Source organism: Canis aureus, chromosome 26 (assembly GCF_053574225.1).
Source record: "Canis aureus isolate CA01 chromosome 26, VMU_Caureus_v.1.0, whole genome shotgun sequence".
NCBI lineage: Eukaryota > Metazoa > Chordata > Mammalia > Carnivora > Canidae > Canis > Canis aureus.
In genome coordinates, this window is record NC_135636.1 from 29,834,514 (window position 1) to 29,852,924 (window position 18,411).

General features: G+C 36.7%; 1 protein-coding gene across 6 annotated transcripts in view; it reads right to left on the bottom strand.

Moving 5' to 3' along the window:
- The window catches only part of UQCC1 (ubiquinol-cytochrome c reductase complex assembly factor 1), a 99,148-nt gene that overhangs the window by 53,596 nt on the left and 27,141 nt on the right, over window positions 1-18,411 (bottom strand). For all 6 annotated transcript variants that reach the window (XM_077872885.1, XM_077872888.1, XM_077872887.1 and 3 more), the window contains 3 exons: window positions 17,225-17,332; window positions 9,647-9,719; window positions 4,155-4,212 (listed from right to left, as the gene is read on the bottom strand). In XM_077872885.1, coding sequence (XP_077729011.1) covers window positions 4,155-4,212; window positions 9,647-9,719; window positions 17,225-17,332 — 239 coding nt within the window. The remainder of the gene's footprint in view (window positions 1-4,154; window positions 4,213-9,646; window positions 9,720-17,224; window positions 17,333-18,411) is intronic.

An 18,411-nucleotide genomic window follows, 5' to 3' on the forward strand; every position in this document is an offset into this window, starting at 1 on the left:
AACAAATCTATTAAAGCCAACATAAATTCCAGCTACATACATGTAACCACCAGAGAAACTTAAGTAGGAGCAGAGCTCTGTCATTCTCACCCAACCAAAAGACAACACCAGGACCTTTCCAAATGCTGTGGGGCCCAAGTCAAACCTGGGGCTATCAGTTACTTAATGAACAATTATTGATACAAACTAAGAGTAAGACATGGAACTGAGGAAAGTAATACCCCATTCTCAAATCTTTCTGAAAAGATAATAAAAGTAATTCTTGCTCTCAATAAATACACCATCCACAAAGAAGACTGAAACAATAAAACATAATAATGTTTGTATGACCAAGGTGTCTAAAATTCTGAGAACATAGAAGAGGAACTAACTCTTGCCCTCAAAGGGTAGGGAAGGCTTCAAAGAGAAGTAATATCTGAGTTGGATACTGAATGAAAAACAGGAGTTTGTCAGGTGGAGAGGAGGAAGAAGGGCTTTCAGGACAGAAGAAAACTTTGTACAGAAGACTTGATATTTCTATTATTTAATATTGTATTATCTTGCAGAGGAGAAAGTGGTGATGATAGTGGTACCTAGAATAGCACCATACGAGACTAGCAGAGGTGGCATATTTAGTGGGGTATGAATGCCATGCTAAGAAACATACTTTGTCCCGAGAATAATGGAGAATAATTAAGGAGTGTGTGTGTGTGTGTGTGTGTGTGTATGTGTGTGTGTGCTGATTCAATTTGTATTGAGAAGACCAATGGCATATGAAGATGGAAATTGGAGGCCCAAGACCAGTTTCCAGGTACTGCTGCTTATAACCCAGTAAAATCAATTGAATGGATAACATCTTAAATTTTTCTTTAAAGTGAATTCAAATGGAATGGAAAATATCAGATTATCTGACATTGGTAGGGATAAGTTTTTCAAAACTGTAGTATCAGATATGTGTGAGTTCTGGGTTGCAAAGTAAAATTTATTTTTTACTGTGGGTCATGGTAAAAAAAGTTTGAGACCAGATAAAAGGGTTTCTGATGTGGACGCCTGAATGGATTGCAGTGCCATTGTCCAGGACAGGGAACAGAGGAGGAGGCCTGCCTTTATTAAGTCCACATTTGGATTCAGGGAAGCCAGACAGCAACCTTTCTTAACAATTTTTCAGCAACCACAGTCAAAACTAATCTTGTTCAGCAAAGACAAAGGACACATGGTCATTGCAGCTGCAGGCTCACATGAATACACAACTGATAAGGGCCCTCTAGAAACTGGAACTACCCAGAAAAACTTTAGAACTGGTGAAAGCAGACAGGATAAGGGAATCATCAACACCTCCCCCAGGGAACTAAAAGGATGTGAGAAATCCTGTCCCTATTCTTTTTTTTTTTTTATTTATTTATGAAAGTCACACATAGAGAGAGAGGCAGAGACACAGGCAGAGGGAGAGGGAGAAGCAGGCTCCATGCACCGGGAGCCTGACGTGGGATTCGATCCCGGGTCTCCAGGATCGCGCCCTGGGCCAAAGGCAGGCGCTAAACCACTGCACCACCCAGGGATCCCCTCCTGTCCCTATTCTAAGAGCCAATTGGGAGCAATCACCCTTGGGAACCCAAGCAAGCTTTCTGCAAAGTCCACTTCCAGGGTATTCTGTTTATTAGGGGTTATTTTTTTTCTTGAGGGGTGAGGAGGATTCTTTTATAACTGCTTTCTAAGCCTTTCTACTTCTCCCTCATACTACCACCTACAGGAGTTATTTCAACCCTACACATCTCTAGCAAGTCGACTTAGTCCCATAATACTGGATTTGGCTACCCCGCAGTTATCCTCCTGGAGTGTCAGGCTAAGAGAAGAAGGCAGGAAGAACATAGCTTCTCCATAGATTTGGAGTGGATCCATTACTCCTAATACCCCTATTGCTTAGAAGAGAAAGTTTCCCCAATTCTTCTTGGAGGATGACAGCACAGTTGGGCACCAAACCGCATTTATGACAACCCTGACCATTAAATTCCTCCATAAACCTGCTTTAGACACTTCAGACAAGTGGCTGTCCTCAAATACTCCATGTCCTTGCACATATGTTCTGTGTTTTGCTCCTGATATTCCCTCAACCTAGAATGCCCTCCTTTTCTCTGACAGAAATTCTACTCATCCTTCATGGTACATCTCAATGTCACTTCTACCACAGAGCCACTCTTTACCCAATAATCTCAATAATCTTCTCCATGCCTCCAACACCAAATTTGGTTTTAGTCATACCTATAGTATCTGTTTGTACCTTGGGCACAGCACTTCTTTCACTGTCATCCATTATAGGCAATTGTACTTTCAGCCTGGTATTTGCTAGATTAAGTTTCTTAAGGTGCACCCCATGTCAAACCCTTCTCTCCAAAGCCCCACAGTCCTTAACTACAGTGAGTTCTCAATAAGAATTTGCTGGTTCAAACTGAAAAGCTATTGATTCATTCCACCAAAGCCTGCAGATCATAACAACTAAAGAGGAATGGGGGGGGGGGGGGAGGAGACCAAGTGTAGATCTGAAGCAGACAGCCTCCCTCCCCCTACTTAACTGGTAGCAGTACTCCCCACTCCTCTGAGAAATTAAAACCAACCTCAGCAAGGAAGGCACAGCAGGCATGTTTGGAAATGGTGTCTATCTTGAAAGAACTATAAGTAGTTTCAAGGTTCTCTTGCCCACTATTAGTCAGGGATTGACCTTGGGATGTGGTCACAAGGATTATATATTTTATTTTGCCATCCACTCCCTCTAACACTCTGATACCTCTAGCTATATGGGTAATAAAGAGTCTTTCATACAAGCTCTGAATATTATCTTTGAGCTCCTCTGGGAACAGCCTAGCCTCCTCTCAACCCTCCCACCTTTCCAGTGAGTAATTCTGCAGTGCCACCTCTGCAGTCCTCTCCTTTTGAAAAAGTGGTTTTCCTCTCAGTATATCCAGCTTCCCTCCCTAAACCTTTTCTTAACCTTCACCATTCAGAAAAAAGGTAGCCTGCCTTCTCAACTGCCTAAAAGACATGGTACATTTCAAAGAATAGACAGAACTAGTAAAGGTTTTGATAGTTGTGGCTTCCTCTGTGATCCCATAGGCACTATTTACTTACTCAGATTTATTAAAGAACTTAGCCATTCTGACTTATCAGTATTGTAAATGTCTTATCTCCCTCATTAGACTGTGAGCTTCTTGAGAACCACTGTTAGCTCCCAGCAAACTGCCCAGGACATAGTGTGCACTCAAGGAAGTACCCGCTTATAAAAAATAACATAAAATGAGTTGCCATCTTATGCCCCTTAGCCAATCTCAGTGTCTATGAGAGTTCAGAAGGAGAAATATTTCAGAGGTGATCAAAACCAAAAAGTCTTTATATAGTAGTCTGTCCTGTGATGCAAAGCTCAGCTGAAGGCAGTCTCAAACAAGGGTCCTTTTGACAGAGCAACCATTCCCCACGTTCCTCAGATACTCACTATGGTCAAAGTAGTAAACTTAGTTCTCTAGAATTTACTTTCCCGAGATCTGGCAGTTCAATAAATGCATTCCCCAGCCCCCACTTCAACGTCTCTCCTATATCCTTCTGACCTTTAATACTGTGTGTAACATTAGATGAAAAATTGATTTTTTTTTTTTTGGCTACTTAATTTGCAGCTGAAGAAAAAATATACTGTTTAAGGTGTTAAATATTTTTACATGCAACAAACCTGGCATGAATCTAACCTGTATGCACATTTTAGAGGTACAGGCGTAAATGTCAGTGCCGTAATTTGTTATAGGTTTCTGATGACCAGCAATGAAAATGACCACGGATTCTCACAATTCAAACCACTTTTACGTAAATGTGAACTTTCCTAAAACAGCCAAGGGAGAGAACTTTCCATCTGAGCTCAGAGAGTCTCTTAGAGATACTGATAGCATTGTTCACTAGGTTAGGTGTTCTTTGAGAAAAGCCTACAAATACTAGTTTCTTTCTGGGACTATGCTTTGACCTTTAATAAAAATGTGCTTTAAGACACTAGTTATTAAAATGAAAGGAACAGTTTTTAATGCCTAAACAACTGCCATTTTACATAATCAGCCCTGCTGAAGGCTATACCTTACAAGTCAGCAGTGTTAAAAAAAAAAAAAATACATTTGGTAACTTCATTTAAATTGCTCACTTACCAGACATGAAGTAGAGTTATAAGAAACCATGAATTGAATGTATCAGGCATCTGACATCCTAGAAAATAACAATAAAGTATAAATATGTGAGGGTTTAGAGAAGGAATACTGACTATATATTAAATATTGGTAGGAGTCTATTCAACTCAAATACTTGGCAGTTACAGTGCTCTCTGATTATGCGACCATGAGAGGGCCAGTGGAACCACAGGACAAAATGACAGACTGAAAGAGCATTGAATACAGCCAGAAAGCATAATCCTCACTTTAATCCTGAAGAAAGGTATTGAATGCCTTCCAGTTACAGCCCTGTACCACTTTGCTGTGTGGCCTTCGGCATATCGCTTTTCTACTCAGATGCTTGGTTTTCTCACTTTGTATAATGTGGCCTAGATGATCTGTATGGTTCCTTCCAACTCACATGCTATTTTCCCTTTCTGGTCTCAAATTCATCTGGAAAGGTAGGCAGATACTACTTTACCTACCCCACTTAAGTATAGGTGTCTTTCACTGGAACTCTACTGAGAAGTCTAAGTTCTAGTTTCTTTTTCCCGCCTTCCTTCTTTAAGGCAACTCAGTGTACTATGAACATGGGTATGCTAAATGATTCACCCAAAATAAATGACCAAGAGAAAAAATGGGGCTCTAGGAAGCTGCAGATGAATAAGAAAGCATATTACATCTAATGAAAGGCCATTCATCTCCCCCCAAGAATGACAAAACCTTAAGATATTAAAACTCAGGTCAATGCTTAGACATCCATATCTCCCAATTCTCAGATGGCTACGAAATGCCTCTGGCTAGATGAGGGCCCCCCCACTGAATTTACCCTTTTATCACATAACAGAAAGAAAAGCTGGTGCAAGAGGACAAAGAAAAGTGACTATCAGTGATCAATTTGGGCCCTTTGGGTAGAATTTGTCCTACCCTGCAGTAAACAATGAAATATACAATGTACTAAATGATGACAAACTGGGGCCACTAGGAGAGAAAACACAGAGCAGAATCTCTGTGAAGAAGAACACTAACATCACCAATAATAATAAAGAACTCTAATTCCTTGCGGGCTTACTTTGTGTGAGACACTGTAACTGATGCTTACGTGCACGAGCTCAATGAATCCTACCAACAGGCCTATGAGGTGGGTATTAACAATAACCTCAATGACAGGTATGAAAATGGACTCTCAGAGAGATCATGACAATTGCCCAAGCTCACACAGCTATAAAATGAAACATCTAGGATCAAATTCAGATCTGCTTGCTCCTAGGCACTTCAGTCTTAATCACTAACTGCTTCTCTAATACTAATATATCAGAAACTAACATTCGCTAAGGACCCATATTTCCTGCCAGGTCCACTGCTAGTCACATCAATACATTATCTCACTTAGTCCTCACTTTAACCCCGAAGGGAGGCATTATAATCCTCAGTTTAGAGATAAGGAAACAGGCTCAAAAAGGCTAAGTAACTTGAGGGCAGACACAATATAACAAGCTAGTGGTTGGGCTGGAGTTTAAGTCCAGGTCTGTCACAAAGTGACACCAAAATACTCTGGTGAGCTTACTGGGAGGTGCCCAGCAGTTGTCAAGTGGACTTCCTCTTGGAACCCAGCAGGAGGGAGGTGAAGGCTGGCCTGGCCAACCATACAGCTATTAAGACACATGCCATCTGAGAGTGGGCCAACCACTCTCCACCTAGAACAAGAATAGCCATGAGAAACTCTCAAGCCCAGATCTGAAGTTGGGTCTTTTTTGGATGCTAGAACAAAACATTAAAAAGAAAAGTTTTCTTGGAAGTCTGTCTTTCAATCTGGAAAATGAAAATTGGCTGCTTCTAAAGGACAATCTGTTCAATTGCTACCTCTACATCAAAGCCTCTCAGCAGCCTCCAGGAGCCTTTCCAATTTTCTCCGAGAGGGAATCAATTCTTGGGCTGGAAAGCACAGACAGACAGACAGGCCAGCAGTTGGACCTGGGTCACAATTTTCCATTCTGGGGGTCGGCTCAGGGCTAACGATGGGAAAAGAACTGGCATTTTGATTCCCTGTACCCACTGGGATCAGAACAGAAACCCACAAAGTAAAGGCCTAAGAAACAAGACCACTGAATGTCAGACCATGAGCATTGCAAAAACATAGCAGATCTTTAGCTCAATGAACCGTGTTTAAACACTTCAAAGTTAAAATCCATTATTGTCTTTTGTCAAGATCACACTCTTGTACCAATACATGCTCAGTGCATTATTTTCTGAGGCTAGGTACTTTCATTGGATAAAAATTAAGTAATTCATCACTGTTATGGAGTGGTAGTATCAACACAGTTGTTTGTTTAATACAGGCTCTGGGGTCAGACTTTTCAATTCAAAATCTTGACTGTTATCTCTTACTTGCTAAGTGACTCTAGGTAAAATTATTTAGCTTTCTCAGTGCCTCAGCTGTCTTCTCTGTAAAAATGGGGAGAGTAAGAGAACCTACCTTATAGGTATTTGTGAGGATTAAATGAGATAAGGCTTGTAAAATGTTTAGTACAATAGTTAATATTTAATAAGTACTCAATAAATATTTACTATTGTTGTTTCTCAGTGTGAATTATTTAAACACTAGGGTTTAAAAATATCTTAAATAGCTCACTATTTAAGACTATGTCAATAAAATGATGAACCTCAATCACTGACTCAGAACTTATTCATTAAGGAGGCTCCTCTCCAAAGTATTAAGTCTAAAAGTATTAAGAGCTAAAGACAAAGCAGTTTTTAGACAGTATGGAATTTCAGTATAGAATTAAACACAAACTTTATTGATTGGCTTCATCTGTTCCAAAGTGCTCCTCATAACAAAACTCATCTCCAAAAAACCCCAGTTAGCAAGCCACTGCATGCTCACAGAGGGTATGCTCACTGATGCTACAAATGACATACACCATATCAGAACATCTTGGAAACAACAGGAGTCTGGCTGTGAAGGTATCTCACCAGTCAGAGTCCCCAAGGTTTAGGTCTCTGGATCAAGACCTTTGAGCTCTGAGATGATAGAGAGTCTATAACTTGGGCATTTTATGGGGGCCTATCCAAGAGACTACAGGCCTATTTTTTACTCACAAGCACACTGTGAGTAAAAAACTCATTCTTATACACCTTCATGAATTAACACTGGCTTCACTTTTGTTGGAAGAGTAAGGATGAGAATGCTGAGCTACCTAAGCCTCTATATCCTTTTAAAAAGTTACTGAATGCTCTGGACTCTAAAAGTCAAGCCCTAAAATACCAAAACTCCAAGGAAGCAACAGCCACTTTAAAGGTGTAATCTTGGGAAACAATGTATATATTCTCTTCTTTTACCCCAAATCTGTCTGGCCTACTCTTTAGAATCTTTTTTTTTTTTTTGGAAGATGCAAGAAAGTCTCATTATTTTGTAGATATTTCTCTGCCTTCAAATGGTATTTTTCAGATTGGCTCCCTTTTTTATTCACTACCCACAGTTCAGAACCACTTTGGTTTGATTTTAAAATGTAATCTACCCACAAATGACAAAGATGGACCACAATGGAGCATAATACAAATGAACAAGCTATAAGTCTAATATTGAGGTGTACATAACTCTAAGATAGATATATATATATATATATCAGTTTATAATAATAGAGTATCTCCTAGAGGTAGTTCTCATTTAAAAGCAATAACATACAAAAAATATTAAAATGAATTATAATTTCTAATTTGCAGTTACATTCATTCATAAGCAATATGTTATAGTGGAAAAATTCCTGGCCTTTAAGCCAGACAACATATGATCAAGCCTTAGCTAAGCAACTTTGGGTTACTTAGTCTCTTAAGTTTCAACTATTTCTGAAATGAAAATAAGAATACAAGCCTTCCTACCCTATAAGGTTCTACAACTCCTAATGAGACAGTGTAAAAGCATACCATGTAAATGTGAATTATTAGCATATAATGGTAATAATAATTTTTATAAATTTGTATTTTTAAGTAGCTTACAAAAGCTTATAAATTGAAACATGATATGTTACCTTAAATATGTAATAATAACCTCATTAATCAATCTATAATACTAACTCAAGGATCTTCAAAAATGAGGACTAAGACAAAGAGAACTAGTAAACATTTCAAAATAATTATAAATTCATGAGTTATTTATGGAATCAAATATTAAATAGATATCTGAGGATGAGGTTTTAAAAAGATCTGATGAAAAGTACTTGAGGGACATACATGTAATCCAGAAATCACTTAAAAATCCAGCTTCTAATATGAATAGTTTCTTCATCAAGTAGACAAAGAATATTTTCTCCTTTCAGACCAATTTGTCGTAATATGAGGAGTTTTTAGAGATTAAAAACAAGCAAGAAAGTTTTCTTTTGTCACTATGAATAAATAAGAAACAGAAGGTAGACACTAAATCAGGATTATAAGTCAGTAGGGTATTTTAAGTTCCTAACATAACATCAATTTGCTGAAATTGTAAAATCACCAAAACAACTTGCATTTGGTTTTTAAAAACCAAAATAGCTATTAAATAATCCAAACTGCAACTAGCTATCTTCCTTGTTTAACATAATTCCATATAAATATTTGCTTTCCGTGAAAAATATCAAGATATACAGTTAAGTGTTTGTTGCTTGCAGGATAATGGCTGTTACCACAGATGTGCACAGCACACATTATTTTCCAAAATCTGTGGAACTGGAAACAGCTTAAACTTTCCTAATTACTTCACAAGTACCTGCTTTAACTAACTTTATTTATAACTAAGAGGTTTATGGCTTCAAAATAAATACTATATTTATGTAATCAATTGATAATGGTGGTCTAAACCAGTAAAACCCTTTTGGAAAACAATTTATCAATGGGATATAAATAAAAAATTATATATATATATATATATGTATATACACCTTTTGACCCAACTGTCCTTCAACAGAAAGAAAACAATCATTAAGCATATGCCAGAACTAACCAAAAACAATTAAAAACTAGAAATAAAAGGAATGATTGGCATAAAAGTTCACTTCATGTCAAAATGCTAAGTAAAACATCCAGAATATAAACAGGATTTGTTTACTATGAGTATTCGTATGTAAAAAGATGCATGTGTGGAAAAAATGTCAAAGTACTGGACAAATTTTTAGGTTTCCTCTTTTTTCAAACTTGTTAAAAATGTCTTATTTATAGAGTTCTTTTGCCGTTGTTTATTCTATTAAAAGAGAAAAATAAGCAGCTTTTATTACACACTTTGTACAGGAAAAACTGTTTCACTAGTGACTCAAAACCTATCCTACTAAGATACAGTCATAAAAATGAAAAATAGATTCTTTTTTTTTAAGATTTTATTTTTAAGTAATCTCTACGCCCAACATGGGGCTCAACTTACAACCCTAAGATCGAGTCACATGCTCTATCTACTGAGCCAGCCAGGCACCCCTTGAAAAGTAGCTTCATTTTCCTTTTCAGAACCATCGAAAACAGTAACTTACTTAGAAAGAATTCCTCGAAGTCAGTTTTCTCCACACAGCTAGTATACATGCGCAGAGCCGCAATCTTAATCTTCTAGACAAAAAAGCAAAAACAAAAACAAAAACAAACTCAAGATATGACCAAGTGGATGTTCTAGTACTATCAGATGTAGGTCACAACATCTTATATTTGTTCAACTAAGAGGATGAGGGGATCCCTGGGTGGCGCAGTGGTTTGGCGCCTGCCTTTGGCCCAGGGCGCAATCCTGGAGACCTGGGATCGAATCCCACATCGGGCTCCTGGTGCATGGAGCCTGCTTCTCCCTCTGCCTATGTCTCTGCCTCTCTCTCTCACTGTGTGCCTATCATAAATAAATAAAATAAAATAAATAATAAAAAAAAAAAACTAAGAGGATGAGCCCAAACCTGTCTCTAGGCAAATTTAATAGCTAAACCAACATAGATTATTTCTTTCTTAAAGCTAACCATTCACAGACTTTACACAAATTTCACATTTTAAGATTCAGCATCAAAATGTCAAAAAGATTTTTCTAATATTTCAATGAAAATCTCTCCTTTAATTCAAACTTTATCACATTTGAGCCTATAAGCCACTATTCAGCATCATTCACATTAACTCTTTATAATCTGAAACCCCTTTATATTAAAAAGTACCCATTCTTCTGACCAAAATCAAACAAACCAAAAAAAAACCTCAATCCTTCAATGTTACCTGAGAAGCACTACTATCCATTGTCCTTTTTATACCTTGGGGAAAGAGTCATTTTTTTCTATATTTTCCCCAGTTTTATAGTTTGCTGATTAAGAGTTTACAAATAAGAGTTTTTAATGAATGCAAAATATAGTAAAAGGATCAGCTTTTTACTATTCCTCAAAGCACTAAGAATTCTTAGGAACGTGATTTGAGTAATGGTTTTAATTTTTTCACTGTGTACTTAAGATTTGTATATTTTACTATGTATACTTTGCATTCCTAAAAATAAGTCTAAAAGTGAAAAATAAATTCTTTTAAGAGTTAAATTGTAGGTCTGAAGACCAACTTAGTGCTAAAGTAAGGAAGCATTTCTAAAGACTTTCAAAATATTTCCTTAAGGATACAATTAAATAAATAAGCCCATCCACAAAAGGCTTATAGCAGCTTATTTTTTTCGTAAAATGATAGAAAATTACAAACTCAAATATGCAGACTAAAAAACACATACAAACTGAGAATATGATACCAACTGAAGAAAAAACAATCTAGAATTTTAGTAAAGCTATATTATTAAGGTTCAAAGTCACCAAAAATATACTATATCCAATACAATATAATGCTCATTTCTCAATACATTCTACAGTCAAAACAACAGTGTCTCTAGGCAGAAGTACCCAGAATAAATTAAAGGGTTATGTCTCTAATTGTAATTAAGATTTTTTCTTTGCTAATTGGAGGTCTGTTATGTTTTCAAGGCTTTTAAAGTAAAGCTCATATAGGGGAAAATAAACACATAACAACTGAAAAATAAATATATCTACATGGGAATAAATCAGCATTAGAAGCCAATTTAAACAAAACCCACAGTAAGACACTAAAAAAGAAGAGCAAATTAAACCTAGAAGCAGGCAGAGATATAATAAAAAACAGAAATCAATAAAATTGGAAACAGAAAATCAAAGAAGCCAAGGCTGGTTCCTTAGTAATACCAGTAAAATTAATAAAACGCTAATAGAACTGATCAAGGAAGAAAAGAAAAAAAAGAGAAGATAAAAATTAGTGTTATCAGGGCAAGTAGATGGCTCTGTCAGTTAAGCATCTCCACATCCGGCTCCCCACTCAGTAGGGAGTCTGCTTCTCCCTTTGATCCTCCCCCTTCTTCTGCTCTCTCTTTCTCATTCTCAGTCTCAAATAAGTAAATAAAATCTTTAAAAAAAGAATTAGCAGCATCAAGAACCAGAGAGGGTATCACAATATATCCAAAAGATATTCACAGAATAATAAAGGGATGATTATGAACACCTTTAGGACAACAAATTCAATTACTAGAGCAAATAGACAAATTCCTTGAGAAAAACACAAACTACCAAAACTTCCTAGAATAAATAACATGAATAGTCCTATACTATTAAAGAAATGGGGTTTCTTTAATGTGGTAAAAACAAAAAACAAAAAACAAAAAAAAACCTCTCTCCAAAGAAAACACACTCAATGGCATCACCAAACATCACTCAATGTTTTTTTTTTTTTTTAAGATTTTATTTATTTATCCATGAGAGACAGAGAAAGAGAGAGAGAGGGGCAGAGACACAGGCAGAGGGAGAAGCAGGCTCCATACAGGGAGCCGATGTGGGACTCCATCCCGGAACTCCAAGATCACGCCCCCTGGGCCGAAGGTAGGTGCTAAACCACTAAACCACCCAGGGATCCCCTCAATGTTTCTATCAAACATCTAAAGAAATGATACTACATCTACATAAACTCTTCCAAAAAACAAGAGGGAAGAACACTTCCTAGTTCTTTCTATAAGGCAAATATTACTGATATCAAAACCAAAGTCATCAGAAGAGATTAAAATTATAGAACCATAGTTTCATGAATATAGATGTAAAAATCCTTAACATTAAAAAATATTAACATCAAATCCAGCAATATTTTAAAAGGACAATAAATCACGACCAACTGGGATTTATCCCTAGAAAGCAAAGCTGATTGGACATTTAAAAATCAATCAATGTGGGATCCCTGGGTGGCGCAGCAGTTTGGCGCCTGCCTTTGGCCCAGGGCGCGATCCTGGAGACCCGGGATCGAATCCCACGTCGGGCTCCCGGTGCATGGAGCCTGCTTCTGTCTCTGCCTCTCTCTCTCTCTCTCTCTCTCTCTCTCTCTCTCTCTGTGACTATCATAAATTAAAAAAAAAAAATTTTTTTTTTTAAAAAATCAATCAATGTAATTCACCATATTAGCAGGCTAAAAAAGAAGCCTTTTAACTTTGTTAACATCTGCAGCTCTAGAAAGCATTTGACACAGAAGTCATTTTGGGAAGTACTGGTCTGCATCATCATCAAACTAATGATATCCTAATATCATTATCCCAATGCTTTGGCTTTGACAGGCCTATTTCTATCCTCAAGACAGGGAGTTTAGGACATCTGTTAACTCTTCACTTCAGTCAAAAATAATTTATTGAGTACCTAACTCCGTGCCTGAAATGGATTTGGATGTTAGGAATAGAGCAGTAAATAAAAAGTCAAAAACTATTCTGTTTTCATGAAGCTTACAGCCTATTTCAGCTATAGACACATTGATACTTTTTTTTTTTTGCCAATAAACATGAGAAGACACTCAACATTACTAGTAACCAGAGGAATGCAAATTAAATAAAAAATGCCATTTCGCATCATCTAATTGGTAAATATTAAACAGTTTGACAGTATCAAGTGTTGGAAATGATACTGAACCTTTAAACTCTGATGGACATATAAACTGATAAAACTGATGAATAATTTACTACGCTTAACAATATTCATAGACTAGAACCCAGTAATTCCATCTCTCTCTCTCAAAAAATTCCTGTACAACCTAAAAGGTTCTGTCATTATGAAAAAGCTAAAACTACTGTCTTTGTTACAGGAATAGTTAAACTGTACTTTAATTATATGATATGAAGCTATTCAGCAGTTGAAATGAAAAAAATCAGATCACCACTCAAAAACATAATGTTGACTAATAAAAACAGGTTGAAAAGTGAAATATTATATTGTTTTTATGAACACAATATATAATGGTATATATATTGTTTATGGATAAAAAGATGAGTGGTAGAAGAACAAAAATTTACAAGGGAATAACAACCAACTTTCAAATAGTAATTATCTTGGTGGAGGAAGAAAGAGAAGAAAGGAGAAATGGGCTGGATTTTTTCTGTAAAAGTTTATCCTGGAAAATACAAAACTAAAGCAAATATGGCAAAAATTAATTATCTGTCAAATATGGGTACTGGTATATAAATGTCAACACATTTACAATTTTATCTTATTTTTTAAAATATTTTATTTATTTAGTTGAGAGAGAGAGAAAAAAAAAAGAGAGAGAGAGAGATCACTAGCAGGGGGAAAAGTAGGGGGAGAAGCAGACTCTGCTGAGCAGGACTTGATCCTAAGACCCCAGGATCATGACCTGAGCCACAGGCAGATCCTTAACCACTGAGCCACCCAAGTGCCCCCACATTTACACTTTTAAGTAAAATTCCTAATGGCCTATTTTTTAAATTTTTTTTCTAACTCTGCAGTTTCCTTCAGATTCTAATAGAGTCCTCTAGGTTCATTCTGCCTGAGAAAGACAGATTTGCCACCAAGACCCAAATCTTCTCTTGAAAAGGTTTTTCCCACCACATGTTTATGAAGAAAGCCTTCATTACAAATAATAAAGACCTCACTAGACTGGCTAGTGTATTTATACAGTGCTCAAAATGTGGCAATCAGAAGCATTTTATAGTTCCTCACTTTTCCTGCAGTGAAGCCAAGCCTTTATACTTGGGTGAGCCATTTTCCTGGACAAATGTCTAAAGCAAGTCCCCTAAGACCATCACAGAGGGACTGGAAATAACAACTTGGGGAAAGAACTTCTTCCAAGATTCATGCATTAATATAAGTTAAAGAGGTGGGTGAACTAAATTCCACCCAGTCAATACAAATTATTCTGGTTCTCAGATGACTTCATGTTTATTTCATTCTAACTCTGGAAGACTTCATCAGTGTCCCTGATGAAAACACAAGCACCTAAGACAGCTTTAAGAAATGAAAATCAGCTCTCCCACTGACATTTGCATCTTGTGCCATCTTACAAGATGAAAAATGAATGTAGTAAAAGGTTTGCACTAACAGCTGTGTGAGAGTTGGAGGGGCTTTGAAGTCATTTGAACCTTCTATTCCATACTGGAATTCCTTCTACAGCATTTTTGGTTCTCAACCATCTGGGCCACTGTTCAAACGAGTCCAATGACCTTGTGAGGTTACCTATCCCCCTGAAGGACAATTCTTGTTAGATTTTTGTTTTATTGAATGTAAATCTGCTTCATGTAACATTCATGAAATATCCACTGCCCAGTGGAATACCTTAGATTAAGTTTCTTTTCTTTTTTCTTTTTTTTTACAAATACCTGAGAAGAACCATCACCTCTTTTATCCAGGGTAAGCATCCCTATTTCATTCAACCACTCTTCACTCAATATGATTCCTGAAGCCTTCACAAGGCTCACTGCCCACTTCTGAATGCATTCTAGTTTGTAAGTGTCCTTCAGAACAGAAATAATTTTTTGGCTTTATGCTAATCTGGAAACTGCCTATTCTATGACATGTGACTGAACCGGGCAAATGTTGTCCTTGTCTTACCTGATGTTGCTACAAAAGATAACGAAAAAGAATGGTTATTTCAGGACAAACAGGTAAGGAAAAGCTACACTTAAATTCCTAAATAAGAATCTAGAAGAAAAATGAAACTACATATGAAAATGTTACAGGAAAAAATGGAGGAGAGATGGTTGATAATGCTGATGTCAAGCAGATTTTACTTCCTAATGAAAGACATGTGAAAATACAAAACTCAAAGGATCTTTCCAGTGCAATCCAATACAAGTGTCTAGTCACAGATATCTAAGTCATCATTTGCTGAAAAGGGCTTATAATCTTTCAAAATGCAAAGTTATACTTATGTTTTCCACTCAAATTATACTAGAACATCATATTTTGATGTTTTGATGTCACAAATTTTAAAATAAAGGTTACAGAAGGTAGATACTGCCATACCACAAAGCCCTTTAAAATGCAAATATTAAGCACTTAGTTGAGGTCACAAGGAACCAAGAAAAATCAAAAGGCTAACTTAAACTACAACAGTGAAGAAATTTTCCTGATGATTTAGTAATCCTCCAAATGGTAGCCAACTTTCCCTCTGGAATCATAAAAAAAACAGACTAGACAAAAGCAATGGTAGCAACCAAGTGGAACTCAACCATCAAGAAATGAATAAAACAGTAAATTTTTCCTTTTTTTTCCCTTTCTGCTCTCATTTCCCTTTTCTTTTAATTAATTTCTAATTTTCAAACAAAACACATATTTTAAGTTGTTGAATCCAAATGCCACAATCACAAACATTTTTTAATAAGGGAAAATATTCTTGTTAAAAACATTACCAGACATACCAATGATTATCATTTGCCTAAAGATTAAGATGTAAAAAAAAATAACTTCAGTGAATATAACTAATATTTCACTGATGATTAAAAAGGCACTTCATAATCTTAGGGTCTCAAGAACATCATTATTACCTATATATGTGTTATCTTTTATACTTTTCAAAGTCTCTTAAAAATAAATGCTTGTGGAATCCCCATTTGCTTTTCAGAATTTATGTCAAAAGAGATTAGAGAGAGAAGCCTATACTTGCTGCAGTGAGAATTCAGAAAGAAAACTAGATACTCGGGATCCCTGGGTGGCACAGCGGTTTGGCGCCTGCCTTTGGCTCAGGGCGCGATCCTGGAGACCCGGGATCGAATCCCACGTCGGGCTCCCAGTGCATGGAGCCTGCTTCTCCCTCTGCCTGTGTCTCTGCCTCTCTCTCTCTCTCTGTGACTATCATAAATAAATAAAAATTAAATAAAAATTTAAAAAAAAAAGAAAACTAGATACTGCAAGAAGAAACTACATGTAAAGTCTATATTAAAACTGAAATTCTAATTTGAATCCATCCTGTTAAAATTGTATAACTGGCATTATTTGATCATTTGGGGCAAAGCTATGATGTTTTCTAGAAAAGTCCTCCCTACTGCTTTGTGTTGATTTGCTTTGATTAACATATAACTTATGACTGATTAGGCTCATTCAACATTCTAGCAACCTTGAAAAGCATTAAAAGGCACTTCTGCTATAAAGGTAGAGAGAAATGGTAGCACCAGGAAATAACTGAGCTAATATTTTATTACTTTAATTGGTTAGAGGCATTGTTATAAAAACCCAGGGGCAATACATACCTGATGCAGAGAAGATATTCATTTATAGCAACTACTATAAAGCAAATAATGTGGTAGACCAAGACTTGACTAGGAATGACACAGCTAGCAAATATCCCTCCATAATAAGAATTACAATAAACTGCAGAATTGATTAATTTAAAAAATGCTTATTAGTAAAATTTTAATAAAAGTCACTACAATGACCTAGTAAAAAAATCACTTATGAATATGGATTCATCAGTGAGTAATATTTCCATTAAGAATGCTACCCATCTACTTCCTTGGAACTCATTTGTATGGAATATCATGTAGCAAGAGCCTGGAAAGTCCAGTCTTATTGGCTTACTTGTACTGAGACACTTTTAAGGAATCAGGTTAAGGGAACAGAGAGAGTACTCCAGACCCACAAATACATAGATCTGACTTGGGAGTTGGGGATGGGGAGGGCGCGGCAGGAAGCGGACACAATACATTTCAAAGTTCTGAAAATGTATGAATTTCACAAAAGCAAAGCAGAAGCTTTAAAAAATCTTCTATGAGGAGAAGGCACAAAGCCCAAAATGAAAATGAGAAAAATTTTAAAAGACTTTACCCATTTACTGTATTTCAAAGGTCCTGTAAATCCCATGGCTTCTATTATCTTCGTGAAGGCACCAACCTTCTCCTCAACAGGCTGTGGGGAATCCTTGGTAGTAGAAAGCTATTTAATCAAAAAGAAGGGGACAAAATTAGTTGCAAAATCATTTTTTTTAAAGAGTTATTTATTTATTTTATAGAAGGGGGGCAGAGGGAGAGAAAATTTTTTTTTTTTTTTTTTTTTTAGAGAGAGAGCATATACACACACACAAGCAGGGGGAGAGGCAGAGAGAGAGGGAGAAGCAGACTTCCCTCTAAGCCAGGAGCCCCACACCGGGGCTTGATCCCAGCACCTTGGGATCATGATCTAAACCAAAGGCAGAGGCTTTACCAACTGAGCTACTCAGGTGCCCAAGGAGAGAAAGTCTTAACCAGACCTCTTACTGAGTGCAGAACCTAATGTAGGGCTCAATCTCACAACCCTTGGATCACAACCTGAGCCAAAACCAAGAGTCAGGCACTTGACCAACTACACCATTCGGGCATCCTGAAAAATAATTTTTAAAAAAAGAATGCTTTTGGGCAGCCCCAGTGGCGCAGCGGTTTAGCACCGCCTACAGCCTGGGGCGTGATCCTGGAGACCCGGGATTGAGTCCCACGTCGGGCTCCCTGCATGGAGCCTGCTTCTCCCTCTGCCTGTGTCTCTGCCTCTCTCTCTCTGGGTCTCTCATGAATAAATAAAATCTTAAAAAAAAAAAAAAAAAGAGTTGGGATGCTTAACTGAGTGAGCCCCTCAGGTATCACTATAATCTGATTTAAAAAAAAAAAAAATGCTTTTGTTTCTTATTAGGTCTAAGGGCATTTTTTATTGCTTAGATTTTTTTTTTTTTATACCTAGAATTTCTAATTCTCATTTTTCTGGGCATCTTATCACTCAGTGCAAATACATCTGGAACTCCACATAATAGGTGTCCTTCAAATTTCAGACCCATCTTACTAACCATATGCCTATGAACCCATATCTAGGAAATAACAGATTTGGGCTATCAGAATAAAAGTGTTATGGGGAAAAAAAAGTGCTATGGAAAAGAGTACTTTTAAAAGTAAATCTTGACCCTCATTTCCCAAAGAATTCTGAGAAAAGGAAAGCTCTATGGTTTTGACATAACAGGAAAAGGAAAGAAAACTATTGTCTGAAAGCAG